The sequence below is a fragment of the Hemicordylus capensis genome, chromosome 4 (assembly GCF_027244095.1).
Source record: "Hemicordylus capensis ecotype Gifberg chromosome 4, rHemCap1.1.pri, whole genome shotgun sequence".
In the NCBI taxonomy this organism is placed as follows: Eukaryota; Metazoa; Chordata; class Lepidosauria; order Squamata; family Cordylidae; genus Hemicordylus; species Hemicordylus capensis.
The window spans coordinates 128,871,132-128,895,438 of NC_069660.1; the positions used below are offsets into that span (position 1 = coordinate 128,871,132).

At 42.4% G+C, this 24,307-nt stretch overlaps 1 protein-coding gene across 2 annotated transcripts; it reads right to left on the reverse strand.

Moving 5' to 3' along the window:
- Positions 1-3,257: 3,257 nt before the first annotated feature.
- Positions 3,258-20,434, reverse strand: RWDD3 (RWD domain containing 3). Of its 2 annotated transcripts, none has more exons than XM_053242683.1 (4): positions 20,293-20,434; positions 6,089-6,576; positions 3,832-3,947; positions 3,258-3,559 (listed from the first exon to the last, which is right to left on the reverse strand). In XM_053242683.1, the coding sequence occupies exons 1-4, from the start codon at positions 20,375-20,377 to the stop codon at positions 3,553-3,555; spliced, it is 696 nt and encodes a 231-aa protein (XP_053098658.1). In that variant the 5' UTR covers positions 20,378-20,434; the 3' UTR covers positions 3,258-3,552. The 2 variants fall into 2 exon arrangements, with proteins under 2 accessions (XP_053098658.1, XP_053098657.1); XM_053242682.1 differs by having other exon boundaries at positions 3,258-3,730.
- Between the last annotated feature and the right edge of the window lie 3,873 nt (positions 20,435-24,307).

A 24,307-nucleotide genomic window follows, 5' to 3' on the forward strand; every position in this document is an offset into this window, starting at 1 on the left:
GAGGGAAAGACATGCTGAATCATCCCTACTGAGCTGTATTGACTAGGCTTCTCCTAATACTCTTCTGTATTTTTGGTAGGTTGAAAAATGAACCTACCCTCTGTATTACAGAGCTTGGACCTCCCTCTGTATTACAGAGCTTGGACCTCCCTGGGTTTGGGGTGGAAACTCAGGGAAAACTCTCTAATTTTGCTCCTAGACATCTCAGACCAGAGGCTAAGGAAGTTCTTGTCTGGGGTAGATGAGAATGAATGAGCTGAAATTAAACTGAACAAAACTGTGGTGCTATTGGTCAGATAACAGACCCAGTGACGGAGGATCAGCCCATTCCTAATGGGGTTGCACTCCTTTTGAAGGATCAGGTTCACAGCTTGGGGGTATTCTTGGATTAAGCACTGGCTCAGTGCTTTGTGGGCACCAGGAGTCGAAATCGACTTGATGGCACATTTTACCTTTACACAGGGGTTGCATTACTGTATCACACTAGGTGGGGCTACCACCAAAGACTGTTCAGTAATGTCAACTGGTGCAAAATCTGGCTGACAAGCTGTTGACTGGTACCAAATGTAATGATGACACACTTTGGGTGTATCATCTAGACTGGCTGCCAGTTCACTTCTAGGTGCAGTTCCAGGTGCTGACTGTTACCTGTCAAGCCACATGATGCTTCAGGGCCTAGGTACCTGAAGAACTGCCATATGCATCTGCTTGTGCCCTGAGATTATCAAGTGGAGCCCTCTTATGTGTTGCTTCTGCATGTAACTGCCAGTCAAACATCTAAAAGCAAAGGGTTGGTTGTGGCACCCAGCCTGTGGAACTCCCTGCTATGTAAGATTTGATCAGCTGTTATTTTGCTAGTGTTCAGCAAAACAATAAACACCTTCCTGTCCCAGCAAGCTTTTGATTTGGTTTTGTTAGTTCACGATCTCTTTGTTGATTTGGGATATATTTTGTTTTGTTGCTGCTTGTTTTTGCTTTATGTTATTTATGCTATTAAATTTGATTGTACCAGTAAGTCACCTTGGACATCCCCATAGGGAAAGGAAAGGCAGGCTATGCAAATTTAATTTAAACCTTAATTGTAATTTACTGAAAAGGTTATGCTTCCCTGTACCACTAGTAAACTCCATACTAGCACTCTGTGCCTAACTATATGCTGCTTTTACCTCCACGGTGCATGCACTCAGTCAGTGGCCATCCTCAAGATTATGGCTGGTGAAAACAGCAAGATCACAGTCAAAAAGTCTATCCCCTGAACACTTGTATCACCCTGTTCACACGATCCCTTTCTCCATGAGGCCACATATCCACATACACAATTCTGTGGAGATATTCAGTGATGTAAATTGGCTAAGAAATAAAAAAGGAGGAGACAATTTGGGTAAAAAGATTAGTGTCTGTTTAAGAAAGTCATAGGACATCCAGAAAGAAGTGACCGTGAGCAAGATTTGGAAAAAATGGAGCAAGTGTGTTCGGGAAGAGTAAAGGCAAATCAAAATGTCACAGTCATAATCATGAGAACTGAAAACCTGAGCAAGAGACCAACTTGAGAGTGACCTCTGGGAAATGACTTCATTTTTTAAAATAACTTCATTTCCCCAAGTTTAACAGAGCCCTTAGAAAATTTGCTACATACTACCGAGAGGAAGAACTAGAAATTAACTATCTGAAGACCAAAATTATGGTGTTCCAGAAGAAATTTGTGCAGCATCAGTGGCAAATCAGTGGCCAAGATAAAGCAAGTCAAGATCTATCAGTATTTAGGCGTGGTTTTCCAATTTAATGGTTATTGGAGAGCACATCTACTTCATGTTACACAAGAGGCACAAAAGAGTGCAATGGTACTCATTAGATTCTTTTTCAGGAAGGGAGGTGGTTACATCCCCACTGCAATTCAAGTCTTCAAAGGGAAAATTTTAGCCCAACTACTATATGGAGCCCAGCTGAGCAATTATAAGGCTTTCTACCTGCTAGCATTGGTACAAACCAAATTTATTAGAACAATCCTTGGGGTGCCAAGAGGGGCGCCCAACCAGTGTTTCCTCCAAGGAATGCACACACAGGTTTTTTGATGTCTGCTCAGTTAATTTTAGATCCTGCTCTGATTGAATCAGGATGCTCCCACTCTGAATATACATGCACACACACTGCCTCGATACTGCCTCCCAGAACAAAACTCATTCCACACACAGATGTAAAATATGAGAGAGAACACTGCACCCAACTGTTAAGGCTGGAAATGGGGTTAGTACCAATTGAAGCACATGTCTGGGTTGCAAAGATCTCTTATTAGTTGAAATTAAATCTTGGTCAAGCAGCCCTTGCACCTCTGGTCCTGAAGGACAACTTTACATCTACATGGAGAGAGGGAGTTGAGAGGAAATTAGAAAGTTATGGGCCAAGTAGCCCCATGGTCTCCGTAGGGATCTTAAAAGCCAAGGAGATAATTAGGCAGCGGATTGGGGACATGGTGATTCAGGAAGAGAGGGGCCAAGTCAGACATTTACCTTCTTAGGTAATGCAACTCACCCTCACAGACCAGCTAAATATTTACATGCGTTTGTTCTTGCCAAATCAAGAATGGCATTTGCCTTAGCTCGATTGAATGTGCTGCCCTCGGCTCTCTCTTAGAGGGCTGCTATCTCGGTATTCCTTTTGCTCAAAGGTTATGCCCGTGTCAGTCAGGAACAGTTGAGACAATTGATCATGTTGCTTCACTGTTTATTTTAGAGAGATATTTGGCTAGCACTTGTGTCACCTATTTTGTCTAGATTCCCAGCTACACCTTCGGCCTTTTATGTGTCTCTCCTTTTGTCTAACAGTGATATTAATGTTTCCACCAAGGTGGCAAAATTTTGCCACATTGCAAGCTGTGTAAGGAAGCAATTGGTAAAATCATGAGTATTGACTGTACTATATATTGTTATATTGTAAACAGTGTTTTGTATGAATGTACTGGCAGAGGTTACTACTTATCTATTGTATTGTATTTTTGTCTGGTCAATGACCAAAATAAAGATTCCATTCCATTCCCCAAGTTTAAAAACTAAGCAAATAAAACTTAAAATGATATAAATCTTATATACCTCTTAGCTTTCAGAGTAACCAACTAAGATTCCTTAGAGACTCTTTTGAATGATAGACAGGCTATAATTTCTGTTTATGCTGCTGTTGAAAAATATAGTGGAAGAAGTAGTGTTTCATGTAACTTTCCATGCAGCACAGCAAGACTTTAAAAATGACAATAGGAACAAATCTCTGTGAAATATAATTTAATTACAGGACAATTAGAGATAACAGTTCCATCCAAGTCCTAGAAAAAATTGTGATTTCTCCAACATCCTTCACATCTGACCTACAGCTCTTAAATATCAGCTGTTAAAACTCAGCAGTTCCTCACAGAAGTTGTCATTGCACACAGTCAAAAATATCATCTCTTCTCAATGTGAGAACTGCCTTTTGTTTCTTGCAAAGGAGATGGCTTTTTCTGACATTTTCCTACAGAGAAGCTTTAGAACTCTTCACCCATCAAACTGTTCATTTTATCTTCTCTCAGGATCTATTCAATACATTCAATGACAGTTTTAGTCAGAGACATACACTTTTGCTTCAACATTACTTTAACCGAGCCAGCACAAACTCTGTGAACAGTTCTGAGAGTCCCGCAGCCTTGAATTCATTTTGTAGCTCATCTGCTGTTAAATACTCTTTGACTTCAAATGCCTGAAACCTGGGTTATACAAGAGAGACTTCATGAATATGCCTACTTCTGTCAGAATGTAATTATCAATTCAAAGCTGCTTTTCTAGCTGAAACAGTACTAAATTATACCTTTGGTGTTCCGACTGTGCTTTTGTTTCAGAGAGTACACTAATCATTTTCTCTTTACACTTCTTTCCGCTTGAGTCCACGTCCACCTTGCTAGTTTTCTGAAGAATCAGATATTCCTAAGTGACAAAGAACAAATAAATCAGATATTCCTAAGTTGCCAAAAAAAAAAACACCCCCCCAAAACCCCTACATCTGAATATTAAGCATCCATCCATAAGAGTCTGTTGATTAAAGATTATCATTGAAGAATGATAAACGGGGAGGGCACCTAATATCCGGGCTTTTGTGGAAATCAGTAGGTTAAGCCTTGATTTCACTATTAAGAGGCATCTCTTTATTACTGCTTTATGCACACCAGTGTCATGCTCATCTTTTTCATGTAAAAGGTAGAACACTTTACATATCTGAGGAGGGTACACACCTCAATCATGTCTTCTGCATAAATTATAGAGATATTTCAAGTCTTCCAGTGCTCGCTATTGATGACAATCCATATATTAAAAAGTTAAAACTAAAATATTTTATACTTTCAGTTGTCTCAGGATGTTGGCCTTTATTTGGCTCATTAAATCCCTTGGGGGGGGTGGAATCCAATGGCCACTTTGAATTGCAGTTAGAACACATAAAATTGCTCAGTTTTTGTTCCTCTTAGGATACAGGGCCATAACTATAATGGGGCAAAGGGAGACAGTTGTCTGGGGGCCCACTGCCTTGGGGAGGGGCCCCAGAGGCAAGTCACATGACTGACTCCCCCAGCTGCGCACCCGCCCGGGCTTCCTTCAGTTGTATTCATCCTCCAAAATTGATGTGAGTGTTAAGACTTGGAGCTACCAGAACAGCATGCCTTTCTCTAGCACCATTAAATGACTTGCATTGTCCACAATTTACAAAACCTTTGTAAAAATAATTTAGGATGGTATTCTATTGTGGCACATAAGATGTGTGTGTGTGTGTGTGTGTGTGTGTGTGTGTGTGTGTGTGTGTGTGCTTTTTGTTACCACTATTCAGCCTCATTTAAGATTTCTTTACTTCATGAGCTGAGCTTCAGTGAGGGGGGGCAGCATTTTAAAATCTTGTCTCTTGGCCCACTCCAACCTTGCTACGCCCCTGTTAGGATACATACATTTCTTCTTACAGAATCACTAATTATATCTAGCAGTTTCGCTGTTCATCCCAATCCAGCTAATGTTATTCATGTAAGAACATCTGGTGGGCCACTGTGTGAAACAGGATGATGGACTAGATGGAACATGGGCCTGATCCAGCAGGACTGTTCTTATGTTAAGAAAACACATGGTTTCCAACATAGTTCACTGGCTGGCATCTAGACCAAATTGCCCAATAGTATTACCCAGTAGTTACTCTAAAGGATTACTCAATTTCAACAGAACTTCCATTGAGTAATTCTTCTGAGTAGCTGCAGAAAACCCTATTGTATGAAGAGAAATAACTTCACTCAACACAATGCATCCATAATCATATACACTGTTCATAATGAATACCCATAATATATTGGGCATGTGCCAGTCCACCTACAAGTTTGCATTGTTCACCAGCAAGCACAACAGCAGGATCTCAGCATTCTGCTGCTTCCAGAGTTCTCTGGCTTTGTTCCATTCGATAACATCCACTATAATTCACGCTATAAAGAAGGATGGGCAACTGGAGACCAAGATTCCCCTCTCACCAGACTTAACCATCTGAACTTCAGTTTATCACTGAACACTGACCCAGTATTACTTTCTTTTGAGCAGGAGCAGAGGCAAGAAGCTCTTTCACCTATTCCCCCTTGTGTGAAGTGCAACAGAGGTCAGACCAGAATTGTCCAATCATGCTGGTCAGCCGATGACTCCCACATGAAAGCCAAACACAGTGTAAGCCACTGTGGTGCATAAGGCAAGAATTGTGCCAAGCCCACGGTTGCTGTTCACTCTGGAGAAGAGGGGACTAAAGGAGTGTTCTGAACATCACTAGCCATTCCTCAGTTCAAAATATGACGCTCACTAAGATGAGTTGCTGGCCAGGGCTTATAAACCAAATGCTAAAGATATTACCACATAATAGAAAGGAGTGGTGGCAGTTTAAAAAGAAAACTGGTTACAATTTCTCAAGTCAGAGACAAAGAACTAAAGACAATACTGCTAACGATTAGCCATTTTCACCATGGTTAATGATAAAAGGCTGGGGACAGGGAATCAGATAAAGGGTTCTCTGCACTACCAGCAACTGAGCTGGCAACACAGAACAATGTTTGCACCTTAATGCTGCTTCTGTCTCCTTGAAGAAGAATCAGAATCATCTTGCCCATGAACATCAGTCTTCCAGTGAGCCTTAGATCTGCACACCATTTTTCCACGCTTTTGACATATCTTCCCTTGGCTCTCATATGATCTAAATGCAAAAGGACTGTCCATACACCATCATCCAGAGTAGTATCTGTTGATAGAGTACTTTTCCCACAGCAGGCTGGAGTTTCGGCTTGCTCGACAATCTGCTGAAGATTCTGCTGTATCCAGAGAATCAGCTCATGTACCATGGGTTGTGAGAAATGTTTCTTCGCTTCCTCCAGTAATCTCTCTTTCACAGTCATACACTGCATCCTTGTAAGTTGCTCAGAGTTAACAGAAATATTTGGCAGACTTGATGGATAATTGATTGGTAAATGAAATAGCAGTTTTAACAATACATCTCTGCCCAAGGGTCCTTTCACAGTAGTCTGAATCCTAAATGAGATTCCTCCTGTCTCTGAAAAGCATTCAAAAGTAATAATCAACCAATATTCACAATGGCATCAGTAAGTTTTAATTACCCACAAAAAAGACTTGAGAGGTGTATCACCCTTTCATACATATCTTCATGCAATGAAAGGTAAAGTGTGCCATCGAGTCAGTGTCGACTCCTGGCGACCACAGAGCTCTGTGGTTGTCTTTGGTAGAATACAGGAGGGGTTTACCATTGCCACCTCTTGCGCAGTATGAGATTATGTAGGTGCAACACTCTGGACGATCACAAAAATCTTTATGTAATGATGAAGCATTATGGTGACGATGCTTATACATGTGTACTGTTAACTGCACATCAAATGACCATCAAAGGAACAGACCACATGTATTTTAAAGGGCTAAATAGCTGTAAAATGCCATAGATGCACGACTCTGCCAGCAGGGCTCAGGCATACATAAGAACATCTTTGGTGTAGTGGTTAGAGTGCTGAACTAGGACCGGGGAGACCCAAGTTCAAATCCCCATTCAGCCATGATACTAGCTGGGTGACTCTGGGCCAGTCACTTCTCTCTCAGCCTAACCTACTTCACAGGGTTGTTGTGAGGAGAAACTTAAGTACGTAGTACACCGCTCTGGGCTCCTTGGAGGAAGAGCGGGATATAAATGTAAAAATAATAATAATAATAATAATAATAATAATAATAATAATAATAATAATAATAATAATAATGTATCAGGCCCAAGGCCCATCTAGTCCAGCTTCAGACCATGGCCCACCAGATGCCTCTCTCCTGCTGTTACTCCCCTGCAACTGGTATTCAGAGGCATCCTGCCTCTGAGGCTGGAGGTTATCTATAGCCCTCAGACTAGTAGCCATTGATAGACCTCTCCTCCATGAATTTATTTAAACCCTTCTTAAAGTCATCCAGGCTGTTGGCTGTCACATTTTGTGGCAGATAATTCCATAGGTTAATCATACGTTGTGTGAAAAAGTACTTCCTTTTGTTGGTCCTGAACTTACACCCTGTTCCACCACAGCAGCTTCCAGGCAGAGGAAGTATCCACATAATGGCTGGAAAACATCCTGCAGCTCTTCGGCCCAGGTGACCTGAGGCACCAATAGGGACTTGGCTTTCCCCTCACCTTGTCCAGTCTCTACTTGTCTTACTTGGTACTCTATCACAGCCCAGTCCAGACTACAACTTCTGGCTCGTCTGATCCTCATCTACCCAAGCCAACACTTGACCTCAACCTGTTTTGACTATGTGATGCCTCTGACCCTTTGAGCCTTGCCTGCCTACTTCATTATTATAAGGAAAAATAAAGTGTTTTACTTGTGAACAGTGTTACAGTAGGACCACCACCCCTGACACTGGTTGCCAGGCTTCTCCACCATGTATGATATGGAGAGAGTGAAGAGAAAGCAATTTTTCTCCTCCTTTCATAACACTAGAAATTGGGTTATCCAATAAAACAGATTAACAGTAGATTCAAATTGTGCAAAAGAAAGCACTTCTTCACACAATGAGATCGTTCACACGACCTCACGCTGCCGCTAGGGAGACGAGCATCATCATCTCTACCGTTGCCACACTACACACCCACAAGAGCAGTGGCGCATCAAAGGCAAAAGCTGGGAGAGGACTTCCTCCTCCAGCATCCCAGAGAGCCCTGCTCCATGAGTGCGGCAGCTGCTCTCATTAGAAAAGCTGCCACACTCAACGTGGCCACTCCTTCACTGGCTTGGTGCCAGAAATGGCAGCAAGTCGGGAAGAAACCTATTTGATGAAACCTATATGATGACCTGGGGGCGATCATGCACACAATAGATAGATTCATTTTACTGAGGAAAAACCCTGGATAATAATACAGGGCTGCCATGTTCTGGAGAAGCTGGGAGCTGAGGGCTCCCCATGCTCCAGACAACATGAGCTGCCTGGGTGACCCCAGACGGTGTTGTATGGATAGCCTTAATGCATAATTAACATACAAAATTTGCTACCATTGTGATGATAACTAAATTGTGATGATAACTTGATTAGACAAATTCATGAAGGAGAGGTCCATCACCGACTATTGATCATGACGCTATGTGGAGCGTCCATGTTTTAAAGGCTGTACATCTCTAAATACCAGCTGCTGAGGATCACAGTGAGGGAGAGGTTTGCTGCCTTTATACTCTGCTTGTGAGTTTCCTGGAGGCACCTTTGGTCGCTGTTTGGAAACAGGATGCTGAGCTAGATGGATCCTTGGTCCGAACCAGTAGGGTCTCCTTATGTTCTTACACAAGGCCCACCACCACCAGGCCCCCATAATATGTCTGTCTTTACTCCACATACATCCTGCTTGTCATACAGAAGGGCATTCTGGAAGTAGAGAACAGGAATGGTGAGAAAAAATTTCCAGATCACAAGTTCAAGTCTATGCCCAACAGATCTCAGCTTTTAGTGGTATTTCAACCAAGTTGTACATGAGCCAATATAAGCCACATACTGCAATAGGGTATAATACTGTAATGACTAAAACACTGAGCCAGGAAATCCAATTGAAACCTCACCTCAATCATTATGTCATCTTATGCAAGCCACTACCTTGCTATCTGCAGGACAGAAATAGTGTTACTGTTCTAGGTCACAGGGTGGTTGAAAAAATTATTACAATAATGTATGTGAAATGGTTTTCATACTTGGAATATGCAATATAAGTATAAACCAATATTTTCATCACCCAGTCATAGGTAATGAAAGAGTATCTATCTATGGCACACAATTTCATTACACTCCATTTTCTGATGGTGAAGGACGGTAAAACAGTAACAAATTCCTTCACTAAATTAAAAAGGGAAAGGGATCTCATCACTTTCTACTAAAACAGAAAAAATTAGGGTGCAAGATGAAAGGTGCTCTTTTTCAGATCTACACTGCATCACCTCTTTGATGTGTTCCAACCACTTCGCCCCATTTCTTCAAAAAGTTGCTAAAATGTCAAGTTGATTCATTCTACTGGGGTAGGGAGAGACAGTTTTGAAAGGTGCAACAGAGCAGTCCTGAGTTTCAAATGAGTTCTTTTGAAGTGACTCGTCTCTTCTCTACCGCCCAAGTTTTACCCTCCCTTCACATGATAGGCAATAGAATTACATCTGGGTTTTTTCCCCTCATAGCTGACATGGCTTCACAACCTTCAGTGCCCTTTGCAAAGCAACAGACAAAGTCTGTTTAATGAGCGACACAAGTTGAAATGGTTCAGACAGCCTCGAGTACTTCTAACAAGAGATGAGGCAGTTTTGCTGCACCAAGAACTTTTGGCAAGAGTACCCTCGTAAAACAGACAGACTACTGTAGAGACAGACTACTGGGCTCTTAGAGCTGTAATCCAGTATACCAGCTGGGCACACATGTTGCCCTAAATTCACTTGTGGCTGATACACATTGAAAGGAATCCTCCTTCTTGGATACAGATCTGGTCTAGCTTCATCTTGAAATTTTATCCTCAAATATTCAGCCTGTGTAATCCAAAGCTTCCATCCTGCATTACACTTTCAATACTTTTATCCCATTCTTTCTTAGGAAGCACACAATAGCTTTCACAGAACTGCCAACAGTGTGCCATCAGATCTATACCTCCACAGCTCATGCAGGGCTATAGCATGAGGTGCTCCCAAAGTTCTCCCTGGGTCCATTTTAAATCCGACCTGTTTAAAGTCAAAAGTATTATCACACTTACACTGTATGTTCTTGTCAGTAAAGACTGAAGCTCTGTATAGCTGCCTGCACATTGCCAATCAATCAATCAATCAATCATCTTTATTACGGTCAAAGACCAGCACAGGATAAGGTATAGACACAATATAATAAAACACATGCTAAATGCAATATAACTCTAAAAGCTAAGTGCAATTATGATAGTAAAATACAACTCTAAAAACTGTATGGAATTAGAGAAGTAAAAAGCTACTGGCTAAACCTAAAACCTGTAGGAAGATTAATAGAGTACACACTGACAATTAGTTACAGTTTTGGTGATACGGTATTATTATTATTATTATTATTATTATTACATTTCTATCCCGCTCTTCCTCCAAGGAGCCAGGTGTACAACATACACCTAAATATTCATAAACTCTTAGCAACCCATGAGTGAACAGTTCTGATCATCCTGCTGCTTACAATTCAACACCTCTAATTTCCCTGGCAAGAATTTGACCAAGGCAGCAACAAATCTGTATTCTTCTATTAGTTTTAAAAGGCATGCTGTGAGGGCAAACTAATCAGTGAAAAGCACTATAGCAGCAATGCCTACAATGCACTCTTTAGGATAAGGTTTATGGAGCATTCAATGGATTAATTTAAACTAACATTATATCACTCCTTTTCTTGTTAAAGTTGGTATTTTGCTCTACTCATTTGTGCTCAGAGATCTACATGATAAGGCCAGCATTGTCACTGGATAGGTGCGGCAGCCTCTTCAGATCCCAAGAAAGCCACTGTTGCATCCATCTGTCTGCCCTTCCCATACAATGGCTACTAAACATGTATTTGGTGCCAATGGTGTGATTAAGGCTTGAGAGAGAAGGTAAATCATGACCAAGCAGCAGGGAAAAAAAGACCAGACAGTGTAGACATTACACTTCCCGTAGTGTAATGCAAGGTCCACATCTCTAAAACCACCAACCTCTTCTGAGCTTGATCAAGCCTGGCCCAAGACATTTTGGTGTCCAGGGTGAGAAATTCAAATTCTGCTCCTCCAGATCCTCCCATAATGGGCAATCTCAAATCAATAGACTGAATCTGATGGAAGATGACAGCCTTTGAATCCAACCCATTAAATTGTTGTGACAAAGTATACACTTAGATGATTTGTTCATTTGGCACTCCCGTGCCATTACATTAACATACCAAGATAATTTTGCTAACCCCAAATCATTACATCTTTACAGAACAGCATGTAAAGACACATAAAGTTACAAAAATGTATAATAAATTAAATAATGGATTATTTGCTGCCTTTTAATGCTATCCAAAATATGCCACTTGAAATGGCCAACTCTCTTTGTCTGTGGTAGGGCTGGTCCTAAAATTTGCCCCAGCTTGTACTGGAAAATTTGAAAGCATCCTTAAAAACATTTAACAAGGGCACTTAAGCTTCAGTCGTGCACACATGTTTTGGCAACCCAGAATGTGGATGTGGTAAATTAACTATAAAAACACTTTCCATCCACATCTCAGGGGTAAACCAAGATCCAGGGACAGGATAAAGCAATCAAACAATGATTTTGCGACAGACACATTCTGGCAAAGCCAAGGTCAATGCAGATTAAAAATAGGCCCCAGAAGTGGTCAAGTGAATCATCCCTCAGGTTCTGATTCTCTAAGGGCAGCAAGCACAGTTCAGTCATCACATCAGTGATTCTCAAGCTGTCGTTTGCAGCACACAGTCTCAGACAAGGAACAAAACTGTCTAAATTGTACACCAATTTCTTCCCCCACTTACACCCAAACTCTCCCATACATTGTGAAGTCAGGATAAAACACCCCACCCTATGCTCAACTGAAGGTTTCAGGGATGGCTGCAATAATCTTACTGTGCTACGGAGTGGAAGAGGGGCAGTTTCCCCATCATTTATCCCCCTCAAGGATTTCTTACAGGCCCCAAACTTGTGGTGGTGGTAATAATAATAATGTCTTTTCTGGAGCAAATATTGACAAATGAATTAGAACTAGCTGGATAGGACGCAGAGCATCTGCGCCTCCGCCACCTGGCCCGCTTCTCCCACCACCCGCCTACGGTTTCTGGCTGGTGGGCCGGCCAGAAAGCCGGCCCATTCTCTCCTCCCACCTGCCCGCACTTCCCGGCAGCTGGGCTGGCCCGCCGCCTGCTCCCAGCCCACCCACCTGATGTTGCCTTTTTCTACCACCTCTGCTGCTTTCTGGCTGGCCGGCCGCTTCTCCGCCCACCCCCTTTCTGGCTTCTTCTCTCCCCCCTGCTTTCCGGCTGGCCCGCTTCTTCTTTCCCCTGCCTGCTTCCCACTCCCCCAGCACTTTCTGGTTGGATGGCCAGCCAGCCCACCTGCTTCTTCTCCCCTCCCCCCCCCACCGCCCGGCTGAACAGGCTCTCCGCTTTCCGGATGGCCACTTCTCGGCCGCCTGCCAGCCACCCTCCCGCCCACGCCCCTGCCTTCTCCGGCTACCATTGTCATTTCCCTGGCCAGCTGGCTGCCCGCTGCCGCTAACTCCTGGCCCGCCAGCTGGCTGCCACCATTTTCTTTCCCTCACCTGTCCCCGGCGCTATCCTGCAGCTCTCCAAACTCTGTTGGAGCTGTCATGCATGGGATTAGCGACAGGTACATTTAAGAGAATTAATTATATAATAATAGAATAGATGCCAAAGGCATCCTCCATAATTTAGAGAACGTACAAACCTAAGAACACTTATCCACTACTCAGCAACACTTGGCTTTCTCTTCAGCCAACACAATCAGTACAGTTGCACTGAAGCATAGAACTACGGTAGTTGAGTCTGAATTCAGACGCCTTTCAAGCAGCCATACTGTAAGAAAGCATGATGGTCTAAGAATCACTGCATTATCGGTATAACATTTGCTTGAGCTTTTTAATCCACAATGCAGAACAGGTTCATTGCCTTGAATTCGCTCCACTTTTCTTTTACATTTCAGAGTTATATTTACATTTCAGACTGAACATAACGGGCTGACTCTGAAGAACTGCTTGCAGCTAAAGGTGGTGGAACAGCTCTTCCTACCTTGACTGCCAGTAATCGTGTCTTATATTTGCCTATCACAAAAGGTGCTATCTGAAATAGAGAGCAGTCAATTGCCATTCTATTGACATTTATTGTGCTAATAAGTTGGAATCCAGCACATTTGCACACATTCCCCCAGCTGCAAGCTTAGAATCTATAAATTTAGTGCTGGAACACTTTGGATTGTTTCCTGAACCCCATGTCAGCTAAAAAGGCTGCCTCTCCTTCCTCGCGCACCCTTTGAGGAAGACAAATCTGTCAATGATTATTAGTTGTGAGAAGAGCCGCAAATAACCACAATGGATAGAAAAAATATATACATCTTAAATTAGTGTAAGTATACCTTTGACTACCAAATACTGAAGGCGATATACAGCAAGAGCTTATGCGCTTTACAGAAAGATAGCAAACTAGAAAAACAGTATATAAATATTATTTGTTGTAGTAGTAATAGTAGAGCTTCTGAGTGCTAAACTAAACAGAACTTTGCTCTGACCCACAACATGCATCAACATGCTAAGAAGGCTGTACCTATTAAAAACACAGAAGCCTTGCTGGGGGGAAAAGTGGCAACCCTTGATATTTCTTGGGGAGCTCTTACTGCTCTCTGTACTGTCCACACATACTTTAAGAACATAATGCTGTTTCCCCCCAGGAGGATCAAATTAAGTGAATCCCCAGAATTCTTAGTTTGGCTTTCTACATTAGGGGAGAGGTTGGCATATACCTTTCCTTCCTCACTTTAGCTCCTCTTTCAGTGTAAATAGAACAGGAACGAAATGAGAATGCTTAGGAGTGATTGTTAAAATGAGGTAACTGTGTGAACATGGTCAAATTCCATGTTGGAACATGTTAAGGTAATATAATCAGAATATGTACTAATAAACATACCCAAAAGCAGAGTAAAAGAATAATTGACTGTTACTTTTTTGTTTTTTTAACCAAGAGAACGAATTCTTGAAAGACAGAAAATAAATCCCAGATTCCCTGAGACTATCTTTAGCAAGTCTAGCAGATTCTGACGAGTGTCATTCATTCACCTATCACAATTTGTTGCCTGCAATCACAGAAGTTAAAAAAAAAACCTGTGACAGGAAAATGACACCCATTAGAATCTGCTCTATGTCAATGCTGCAAACAGTAAAGATATAAGATTTTTAAAAATTGTCAAGAAAAAAATAAACCCATCATGATAAATGGTAAGACACTGAAATTAATTACTCAAGATAACATGTGCCTGTGTGTGTGTCACACACACACACACACACACACACACACACACACACACATACACACACAATAAGGCTGCGGACACGCCAAGAGCTTGCCTGCCCCTGATGTCACCAGAGGATATTCCAACACACTCTTGGGACATCATTTAATGGGGCGGTGGGGTGCATTAATCTGAATCGCCCCTCTACACATGAGCATGTGGAGAGGTGATTCAGATTAACGTCCCCTTCACGCAATTAAAGGAAGTCCCAAGAGTGCGTCAGGATGGGTGCACTCCGTGCATCCCCAGCCTTTTCACATGTGCCAGACAGTGCTCATCTAAACTGGCCAGTGGGTTTCATGTTCTCTGCCTCAAACCATCTCCTTTTTTGCCACCAAGAATGGAGCAGAAGAGAGGGAAATTTCAGATCATCCTTAGCTTCAGGGAAGCTCATCTGCCATTACTGATGTTTTTATTGCGGAACCTCTGCTAGGCTTCTGAGGAACCACAGAGTTTCCTGGAATGCAATTTGGGAACCACTGGGCCACACACACCCAGCTTGGATAGAGAAGTATTTATATAAGCAAACACTGCAGTCTAGAGGAGCTTTTTTGTTTTTTGGGGTTTTTTGCACAACACACTGGATGCATATTTAATGTGCATTAGTAATGTTTAGCAGTCCAACAGTAAACTCCTGCAAAGCAGCCATGGGGTCTTCAGAGGCTACTAGCAGCAAAGGAGAACGTTCAGTTCAGCTTGCCAGCAGGTGTTGACAGATAGGCAGAGTACAAGGGCAATGCTTACAAGAGAAGAGGGAACTAAATGGGAACACTTCGCATGTTTACAGACATCTGAGCTGCAAGGAGGAAAAAATAAATAAAATTTACATTGTTTAATTTATTCCCATGCTAGGGATGCAGGAAAGAGCCTGAGAGAAAACATGTCCAGTACAAAACTGGTACTTCACGATGCCCGACCTAAAAGGAACAAGCTACAGGAAGAGTAGCAAAGAAAATCAGGAGCGGGGTCACACTGGTAAAAGCAAAGCTGCTCTGGACCAGTTTTATTGGTCTCAGAAAGTGCTTATGCTTTAATTAACATGCAGCAGTTACCTAATTGATCCTAGACTATAATTGCACTTACATATAAAAATAGGAAAGTCATACAAGATAAATCTCACAGGTGTAAATACCCTCAGGGCTCCACACTCTCCGATGTTATTTAACATGAAACCACTGGGAGAGATCATCAGGAGATTTGGTGCAGGGTGCTATCAGTATGCTGATGACACCCAAATCTATTTCTCCGTGTCAATGTCATCAGGAAAAGGCATAATCTCCCTAAATGCCTGCCTGGAGGCAGCAATGGGCTGGATGAGAGGTAACAAGCTGAGATTGAATCCAGATAAGACGGAGCTACTTATTATGCGGGGGTCGGAACTCAGGAAATGATTTTGATCTGCCTGTTCTGGATGGGGTCACACTTGCCCAGAAGGAACAGGTACGCAGTCTGAGGGTGCTTCTGGACACAAAACTCTCCCTGATGTCCCAGGTTGAGGCAGTGGCTAGAGGTGCCTTTTATCAGCTTCGGCTGATACCCCAGCTGCGTCCATTTCTTGAGATAAATGACCTCAGAACAGTAGTATATCTGCTACTACATTGACTACTGCAATGCGCTCTATGTGGGGCTGCCTTTGTACGTAGTCTGGAAACTGCAGTTAGTTCAGAATGCGGCGGCCAGATTGGTCTCTGGGTCATCTCGGAGAGACCATATCACTCCTATCTTAAAACATCTACACTGGCTGCTGGTAAGTTTCTGGGCAGAGTACAAGGTTTGGGTTATGACCTATAAAGCCCTAAACAGCTTGGGCCCTGAGTATTTAAGAGAACATCTTCTTCGCTATGAACAGCACCACCCATTGAGATCATCTGGAGAGGTTCATATGCAGTTGCCACTGGCCCGTCCAGGGTAGATTTGATTTAAATCAAACTGATTTAAATCACAATTTAAATCACTAGCAGGGTGGATAAAAATCAATGGTTTTTTTAAAAAAATCAAAAAAATCGGATTTAAATTTTAAAAAATCCGATTTAAATCAAAAAAATCTGATTTTTTTGATTTTTTTTAAAAAATCATTGATTTTTATCCACCCTGCTAGTGATTTAAATTGTGATTTAAATCAAATCCACCCTGGGCCCATCTGGTGGCTACTCAGGGACGGGCCTTCTACATTGCTGCCCCGAGGCTTTGGAACAAATTTCCTGCTGAAATAAGAGCCTCCCCATCTCTTAAAACTTTTAAAAGGTCAGTCAATACGCATTTGTTCACACAGGCTTTTAATTAGATACTGTTTTAATTGTGTTTTAATAGTTTTAACTTTTAATTTTAATTGTTGAAATGTTTTAATCTTTTATTGGTGGTTTTTATTGTTTTGTAAACCGCCCAGAGAACTTGCGTTTTGGGCGGTATAGAAATATATTTAAACAAACAAATAAATAAATATTCTGTCTTTGTTATCAGCTACCTTCTCAACGCAATCAAGGCCAAAATATATGACGCTGCAGCCATTATTAAACAATACTTCTGTACCAGTAAAGAATCATGTATGAACACGTATGCAAAATTCACATGTTTTTATAGGAAAGCTGTTCATGCCTATTGTCACTCACGAATCTCCCCCCACCCACATATAAATACATCCTGAATTTCCAACTGTTGTCCCATATGTGTTCATGTAATAAGAAAAAATGATGTGTCTGCTATTAAGTTGCTTTTATTAAATTTGGCCAAAGAGACTCTTTATAATCTCTTTTTAGATACTATTCAGATTATTCCAGATCAACAGCTTCTCCAGTAATACTAGCACCAAAACAGGAAGTAGGAGGAAAAGACCAACCGCCTCCCTCCCGCCAAAAAAAACCAGTACTACCATCTGAACTAGCAGCACAGAGATTTGCAGTCCCTGTGTAAATTGCAAGTGTTAGGCACAGAGATTAAGTGTGCCAAACACCCACAAGCCCATTGGTCTGGAAACTCAGGGGCCATTTCACACGTAACATGGCAGTGGACCACTGTTCCCTCTAAGGCGTGTGCATGCTCACAAGTTTTTGGATGTCCGCTCAGTTCATTTTAGATCTCGTTCAGGTTGAATCAAGAAGGCCCTATTTTCAATGCAAGTGCGCACACACTGCCTTGATACTGCCGCCCAGAACAAAACTTATTCCGTACAGAGGTGGAAAAAATTAGAGGGACCACTGCAGTGGACTGAATTTGCTACCAACTGCATAACCAACAGAAAACCACATCTTCTTTATGATATCCATATGTCCATAACTCAGGCCCTCTCTTGCTCTGAAATGTAGTAGCCATACAAGTCCCTCCCAGGAAGGGGTCCATTTTCTCCCAGCCCCACCTTTGCATCCAGAGCACCAGCTGCCTAACTCCTCCTCTTCCTCCCCTTCTGCAAAGACAAACATACTAGCTACCTCCTGGGACTGGGAAGATAGGCCCACTGAGAATCCACTGGAGCTGACTGCATAGGAAGGACATGTTGGCTGGCTACAGTCCATGGAGAGATGGCAGCCTAAGTCATCATCTGGTAAACCCAATCCCTGTTCTCACCTTTCTGTCATGCGTAGGCAGAAGATGGGAGCCGCAGCTCATCAACAGCTGGAGGGCCAAGTTTGTCCATTCCTGTGTATGTAGACACACACACCCTCTCAAAGAACAAAACCCTAAATATTTGCATAACATGTGTAGGGGGAGCAGAAGCAGGCAAAATATACACCTGTAGAGTCTGTACTTGCATATGGAACCCCGACTGTGCCAATCATGTATAGAGACCCAATGCATATACAGTTATACTTGCACAAAGCCCATTCCTTCCTTCTGCTGAACCTACAGAGGTTGGGGGCAAGGGGGCCAGCAGATGCATGGCAGCTCTCCTACCCACATATTCAGTCTGCATGTTATATGAAGATCAGAATGGAGTGACAGACTCCCCCAACCTCAGAGGATGCCTCTGAGCACCAGTTGCTGGGGAGTAACAGCAGGAGAGAGGGCATGCCCTCAACTCCTGCCTGTGGCTTCCAGCGGCATCTGGTGGGCCACTGTGCGAAACAGGATGCTGGACTAGATGGGCCTTCTTGGGCCTGATCCAGAAGGGCTGTTCTTATGTTCTTAACCCCACTTCCTGAGTTTAGATTACTTATTAGGGCTTTTTTCAGGGCCGGAGTTAGGCCGTACCCCATGTGCCTCTCTGTCCATCACCTGTGGTTTCTTTTAGTTACTGAAGAGATATTTTTGGTCTTAAGCACACCTCTTAATAACACATTTATCATAACATGTATTTTGGCTGGATTTCTGGACTCTTCTCCCCTGCCCACTGTTGCATACCTGAGCAGCCAATCCCCATACCAACCTGGATGAAAGATAATAAGATTATTTTCCTGTGACTGCAGTTTATTTGTCTTTCTTATTTGAATAGGTATTTCTGGGAAAGGATATCAGCCTACACAGCATGTTTGGGGGAAATTGCATAACTGAGGTATGGTGTAGCAGACAGACAGACAGACACACACACACACCTACCTTACCATACTTCTGCCTATCTTTACAGATTGTTTTGCAATGCCTGGCTTTTTTGTGGACCTGTTTGCAAGTGAACTTCTAAAATGAAAAGTATGAAGTCCCAAGCAAGCTTGGATGTGTCACATTCTATCCTTCCCCCCACATCTGGGAAATGTTATTCCCCCTAATCTCAGACATATGGAGGCCACAGTTTATTATTTCAGTTCTAGGAATGAAACATAGTATTAGAAGTAGATTCTTCTAAAGCTAAGCTCTGGTGGTTCGTAGCTCAAATTAAACAATTATCTCTGTCCATGTGGCCAAAATAATTAATCTTTCAATCTTAGGGAAAGGTGGTTTGGTTTTTGAGGGCAGAATTGGGTTGTTGTTGTTTTTCATTAGGGGAAACGAAGCACAATTGAAGCAAGTGTTCCATTACATTTTAAAAGCACAGATTTGTTTGTTGTTTGGAGTTTTAGCAATTGGTGTATGCGTCTTTGCCTACAAATGCACAAATTAAAAAAGTTATTCTAGGCGGCATAACTTAATATCTAAATCAGAGTGTTGGAGCTCAACTTTCTCCAAAGTCATATTAGTCTATCTTACATGAAAGCGATCTTCCCCTATCCAAGAGTGTCTACAGAAGAGGTGGTGTTTCCCAATGTGGAGACCACAACTTTTTACACATATTTAAAGGCATTCTCTCTATAAATTCTGTACAAAGTCTGATGTGGGGTTCAAAAACAGAAACCCCACCAACTCAGGATCACCAATTGTCACCGCTGCCTTGTGTTCCACACAAACCAATTAAATTTTCCCATGATAAAAAAAGCACCATCCACGCAACAACTATTGAATGGGGAGAGGTATCCTTGCCACTGAAGAGCAAGAATAAAATCTAATCTTTGGGGTCCACATTTGGATTCAACACGAGCTTGCTGTTTAGCTCTGAACAAGTCGCATATAGTTTTTTCTTTCCAATCTGGCAGGCACACAGAAGTCCCGCCCTTTTCGAGGACTGCACGGAATCCCCTGCTTGTCAGAGGGGCTTTTTCCCCTGTTGGAAAGCAGGCGCACTACTGTACCTATCATCTGTGCACATCAGTCGTTATTAGGGAGATCTGTGCAAAACTCCAAGTAGTAACCCAGTAAACCAGCGGCATGCAAGCCCCGTGCCGCGATTGCAAAATAGTCACCTGATACTTCCAGCACTTCGCACTCATCCTTCTCACAGTAAATAGCGGCAATCGCAGAAAGCTCCTCTAAAGCTAACTCCGACATGGTCGGAAAGAGACTTCTTTCGCCCACTGAGCCCGAGGTGGCTAGAAAGACACTTCCTCTTCCGCCAGCAAGGAAAACGAGAAGGGGATTGAAAAGAGGGCCTATGTCCACAAGGGGGAGCTCCACCTCCTTCTGCAGCAGCTATCAAAGAGGCTGCTGCTGTGCTGTTGATTGTAGCACCTGTTGCAAAATGTTTGTACAGTGGAGGAAACTGCACCATTCCTTGCACAGCACAATAGGTATAATAATCATCCACACCCCAGTTTAGTCCCCCAAACTAGTTATATAGGTAGCAAGTGACAGAAATGGGTTTTACACCTTGCAGGGAATTTTATTGGGCTCCCTGGATGAATATGGATCAAATGAACTTGTCTGGAACACCATAACTTTTCTCGGATATTCTGTGCCTGTCCCTTCTTGCCTAGTTTGATTGTTCTGCATACCAGCCAAATGGAGATATACAAAAAGAAGCACCTGAGCAAGGCTTCCTTTGAAGATGTGAATAGTTCACAAAGGAGAATTGGATGTGCTGGGCCCAACCACACATAGGAACTTAGGAAGCTGTCATATAATGAATCAGACCATTGGTCCATCTAGCTCAATATTGTCTACACAGACTGGCAGTGGCTTCTTCAAAGTTGCAGGCAGGAATCTCTCTCAGCCTTATCTTGGAGATGCCGGAGAATGAACTTGGATCCTAGATGCTCTTCCCAGAGAGGCTCCATCCCCTAAAGGGAATATCGTACAGTGCTTACACATGTATGCAACCAGGATGGATCCTGCTTAGCTGAGGGGACAATTCATGCTTGCTACCACAAGACCAGCTCTCCTCTCACATAAGGCATTATTATTTTGTATTTGGGCACAGCAACATCAAGAATTGTTCTTTTATAGGCGAGGCTGTCACAGAAGCAAAAGCAAATCTAGAACATATTTTCAATTAGCATGGTAAGCCAGCCATGCCAGAAACACCACAAGATCCTGGACCTTTGTTCTTCTAGCATGCTGGATGCCCTTTAAAATATATCACCCTAGGCAGCTGCCTAGTTTTTCTGTATCATCAAGCTAGATTGTATGCAGTAATGTTGTCCTTTTAATCATGGGCATCATTTCCATGTAAAAAAATTCAGGTGTGTGAAGCAGCGTAACGGTACCTGGATTTCATGCTTACCGTCCATAATTTGGGAAGAAATCCACATCCTCCCAATAAATGTTCATTTTTGTTCTCTCTACAGTCAGGGACAGAATGTAAGGCCACAGATGTTTTGGTGGGTGCTTTAAAATAGCTGCCAGAACTTAACTGGCTAATCACTAACAGCGTTCTAGGACCCATACGCTGCTTAAAGCCTGGTTTATAATTTCTAATCTGGTTTATAATCTGTCCTCTGAAGACCCTGAGGCTGAAAAAGCCCTGAAACTACAGGTCAAATCCTGAAACCTGGTAATCTTAGGTCAGCATAGACAGCACATGCACAAAACTTCTTTTTAAAAAATTGATGCAAAAAAGCCTTACCACCGCATCACAACTTTCGTGCATTCTTTTAGAATTCTATTTGAATGAAATATTATTAGTTAATTTTGGAATTAGTAGAATTAGGTATGCAAAACAATAGGAGAGGGGCTGTCAGAAGTGCAGCTCAGTAGTAGCAGCTGCTGTCAGGGAGACTTCTATAAAAATTAGCTTCAGTACGCCTCGTTCCTTCATGACAAACTTCCTCCCATTGCATTCTTACTCTCCCACCCCCATCTTTGCCTTTCGAACTGTGCTTTGCTTCATGTATTTTCTACATTTAAATATGTTTTAAAAATAAGTCATTGTAAAATGTCTTTTAAACTGACACTATCTAAAGACACCAAGGTCTCCATGCATAAGTTCCTGCACTCTGACATTTGGAAGTCATCAAATGAGACAATATAATGTCAGTTTGATATTTGTCACACTATGCAAATATCAGCTTCATGTCAAAGATTTAAATCCCATCTAAATGTAATAAATTTTAATGTAGTCACAGACTTGTGAAAATGCTAAATAGTTAAATTTGAGAGGAATGTCTGCTCCTGGCCTTCATATATTATTACTATTATTAGAAGTAAAGATCTCTTTTCCGTTAAAAAAATAATTCCTCCCTCCAATATTGTGGTATTTGAAAACTAATATTAGCTACTATTATTAGCACACCAGTATAGTGCCTGTCTGGCCCTCAGATCTCTGGTATACAAACGTTGGACACTCAGGCAAGACAAATTCAGTTTAAACAAGACTCTGGATCTCTGGAAACTGAAACCCATTTGGGTACTCCCCACCACCACCACCAAATGTCAATTCTAACATCTAGTTATTGTTAAACCAAATACATTTTGCTCACAGACCATTCCTCTTTATGTATGTTTGTAGCATTTGTCTTAAAGAACATGATTTGTACCTGTGAGATCCAGGTTCAGTCCTTGGCATCCCCACTCACGAGTTTCTAGTACAGAGGTTCTAGGCATTCTTTTTCATGGACCACATGGAAATTGGTTGGGGTCTTAGCAGAACACATAATTAACTTTTTGTTGTTCTCTCTAGTGCACCTCGGTAGCCAAGCAGACATACTTCCTATCCATGTAGCCACCACATAGGATCCACTAAGCAGCCGCCATCAGAGATCTCCTCCCTTAAATGCTGTGAAGGGAAGTATGGAGTGTGCCTGGTTGAGTGCTGCTGACTAAAACAACCTGGGATACAGCTTCAGCTGAACATCAGCCAAAGGCTCTGCATACAGACTTTCTTCTCTGCTTTGAAGGGAAAAAAGCACATATGAGGACCCTCGTCTGCTGTTTGGTCAAAACATGCAGTATCAGCATTCATTCATTCATTGCATTCCTAGACCGCCCCATCCAAAGGCTCGGCATACAGCCACACTGCCCATCCCACTGCATCTACATTGCTCCCACAGGTCCAAGACTTCAAAGTCACAAGACCACTCTTCACTGGATGTGTCAGAGCCTCATGCTTGAATGATATCCACACATAGGATCTGATGGAAATCCTGGAAGCCATCGCATCTTTGACATCCCTTTGAATGTTTGAGGAAGAGCCTGTGCAGCCCCATGGAGGCATAATCTCAGGATCATGGCACAGCAGAGTGGTCAGAAGGGTGTGTCATTTGATTTCAGTCCTCAGGCACATACACAACTTGGCCACCCTGTCCCATTCCTGACACCCGTTTGCATTTTTGGTGCAAATCTGACAGGCCTGCGGGAGCCCCCTGCTGCCATGAAACTGGCAATGAAAAACCATTGGATTTTTACTCCAATATGAAATTGGAAGGCCCACCCTTCTGATTCCTCTGGGTCACATTGTGGGGGTCCTGTAAGCCTGTCGGGCTTTCACCCCCAAATACAAACTGATGTCAAGAATTTAATATGATGGTCAAGTTGGGCCCACCTATGAGAAGTGATAGAAATGGGAAGACCCACCTTTCCGACCCCTTCTGTCCAAAAACATAGATGGTCATGTTTATGGTCTGGGACCTATGAGAGGTCTGTGACTACAAGCATGTGAGGAAAATAACAAAGTCAACAACCACAATAATAGAAGCTCAGCTGGAAGGACGAAAGGTACCACCAAGTTCAGGAGGATGACAGTGTGGTTAACAAGTAAAGTCAGGAAAGACTTCCTTCCAAAAAAAAAGAGAAAAAAAAGGAAGTCCTGCCCAAATGAAGAGAACAGAAAGGAACATAAACTCTGGCAAAATAAATGCAAGGAGAGTAAAAGATGCAAAAAGAGGGTTTGAGAAGCATATAGCTAGAAGTGTCTAGGGGAATGACAAAACCATCTTTAAATATATCAGAAGCAGAACACCTGCAAGGGAGGTGGTTGGACCCTTAGATGACAATGGAGTGAAGGGGGGTTATTAAGGAGGATAAGGAGACTGCAGAGAAACTGAG

Bases quoted from the DNA above. Each gene is read 5' to 3' on its own strand.
- RWDD3 (XM_053242682.1), bottom strand. From the start codon at position 20,377: ATGTCGGAGTTAGCTTTAGAGGAGCTTTCTGCGATTGCCGCTATTTAC. The intron at 6,577-20,292 runs GTGACTATTTTG...AATGCTTTTCAG, and splicing joins CGAAGTGCTGGAAGTATCAG to AGACAGGAGGAATCTCATTT. The intron at 3,731-3,831 runs GTATAATTTAGT...TGTATAACCCAG, and splicing joins GCACAGTCGGAACACCAAAG to GTTTCAGGCATTTGAAGTCA.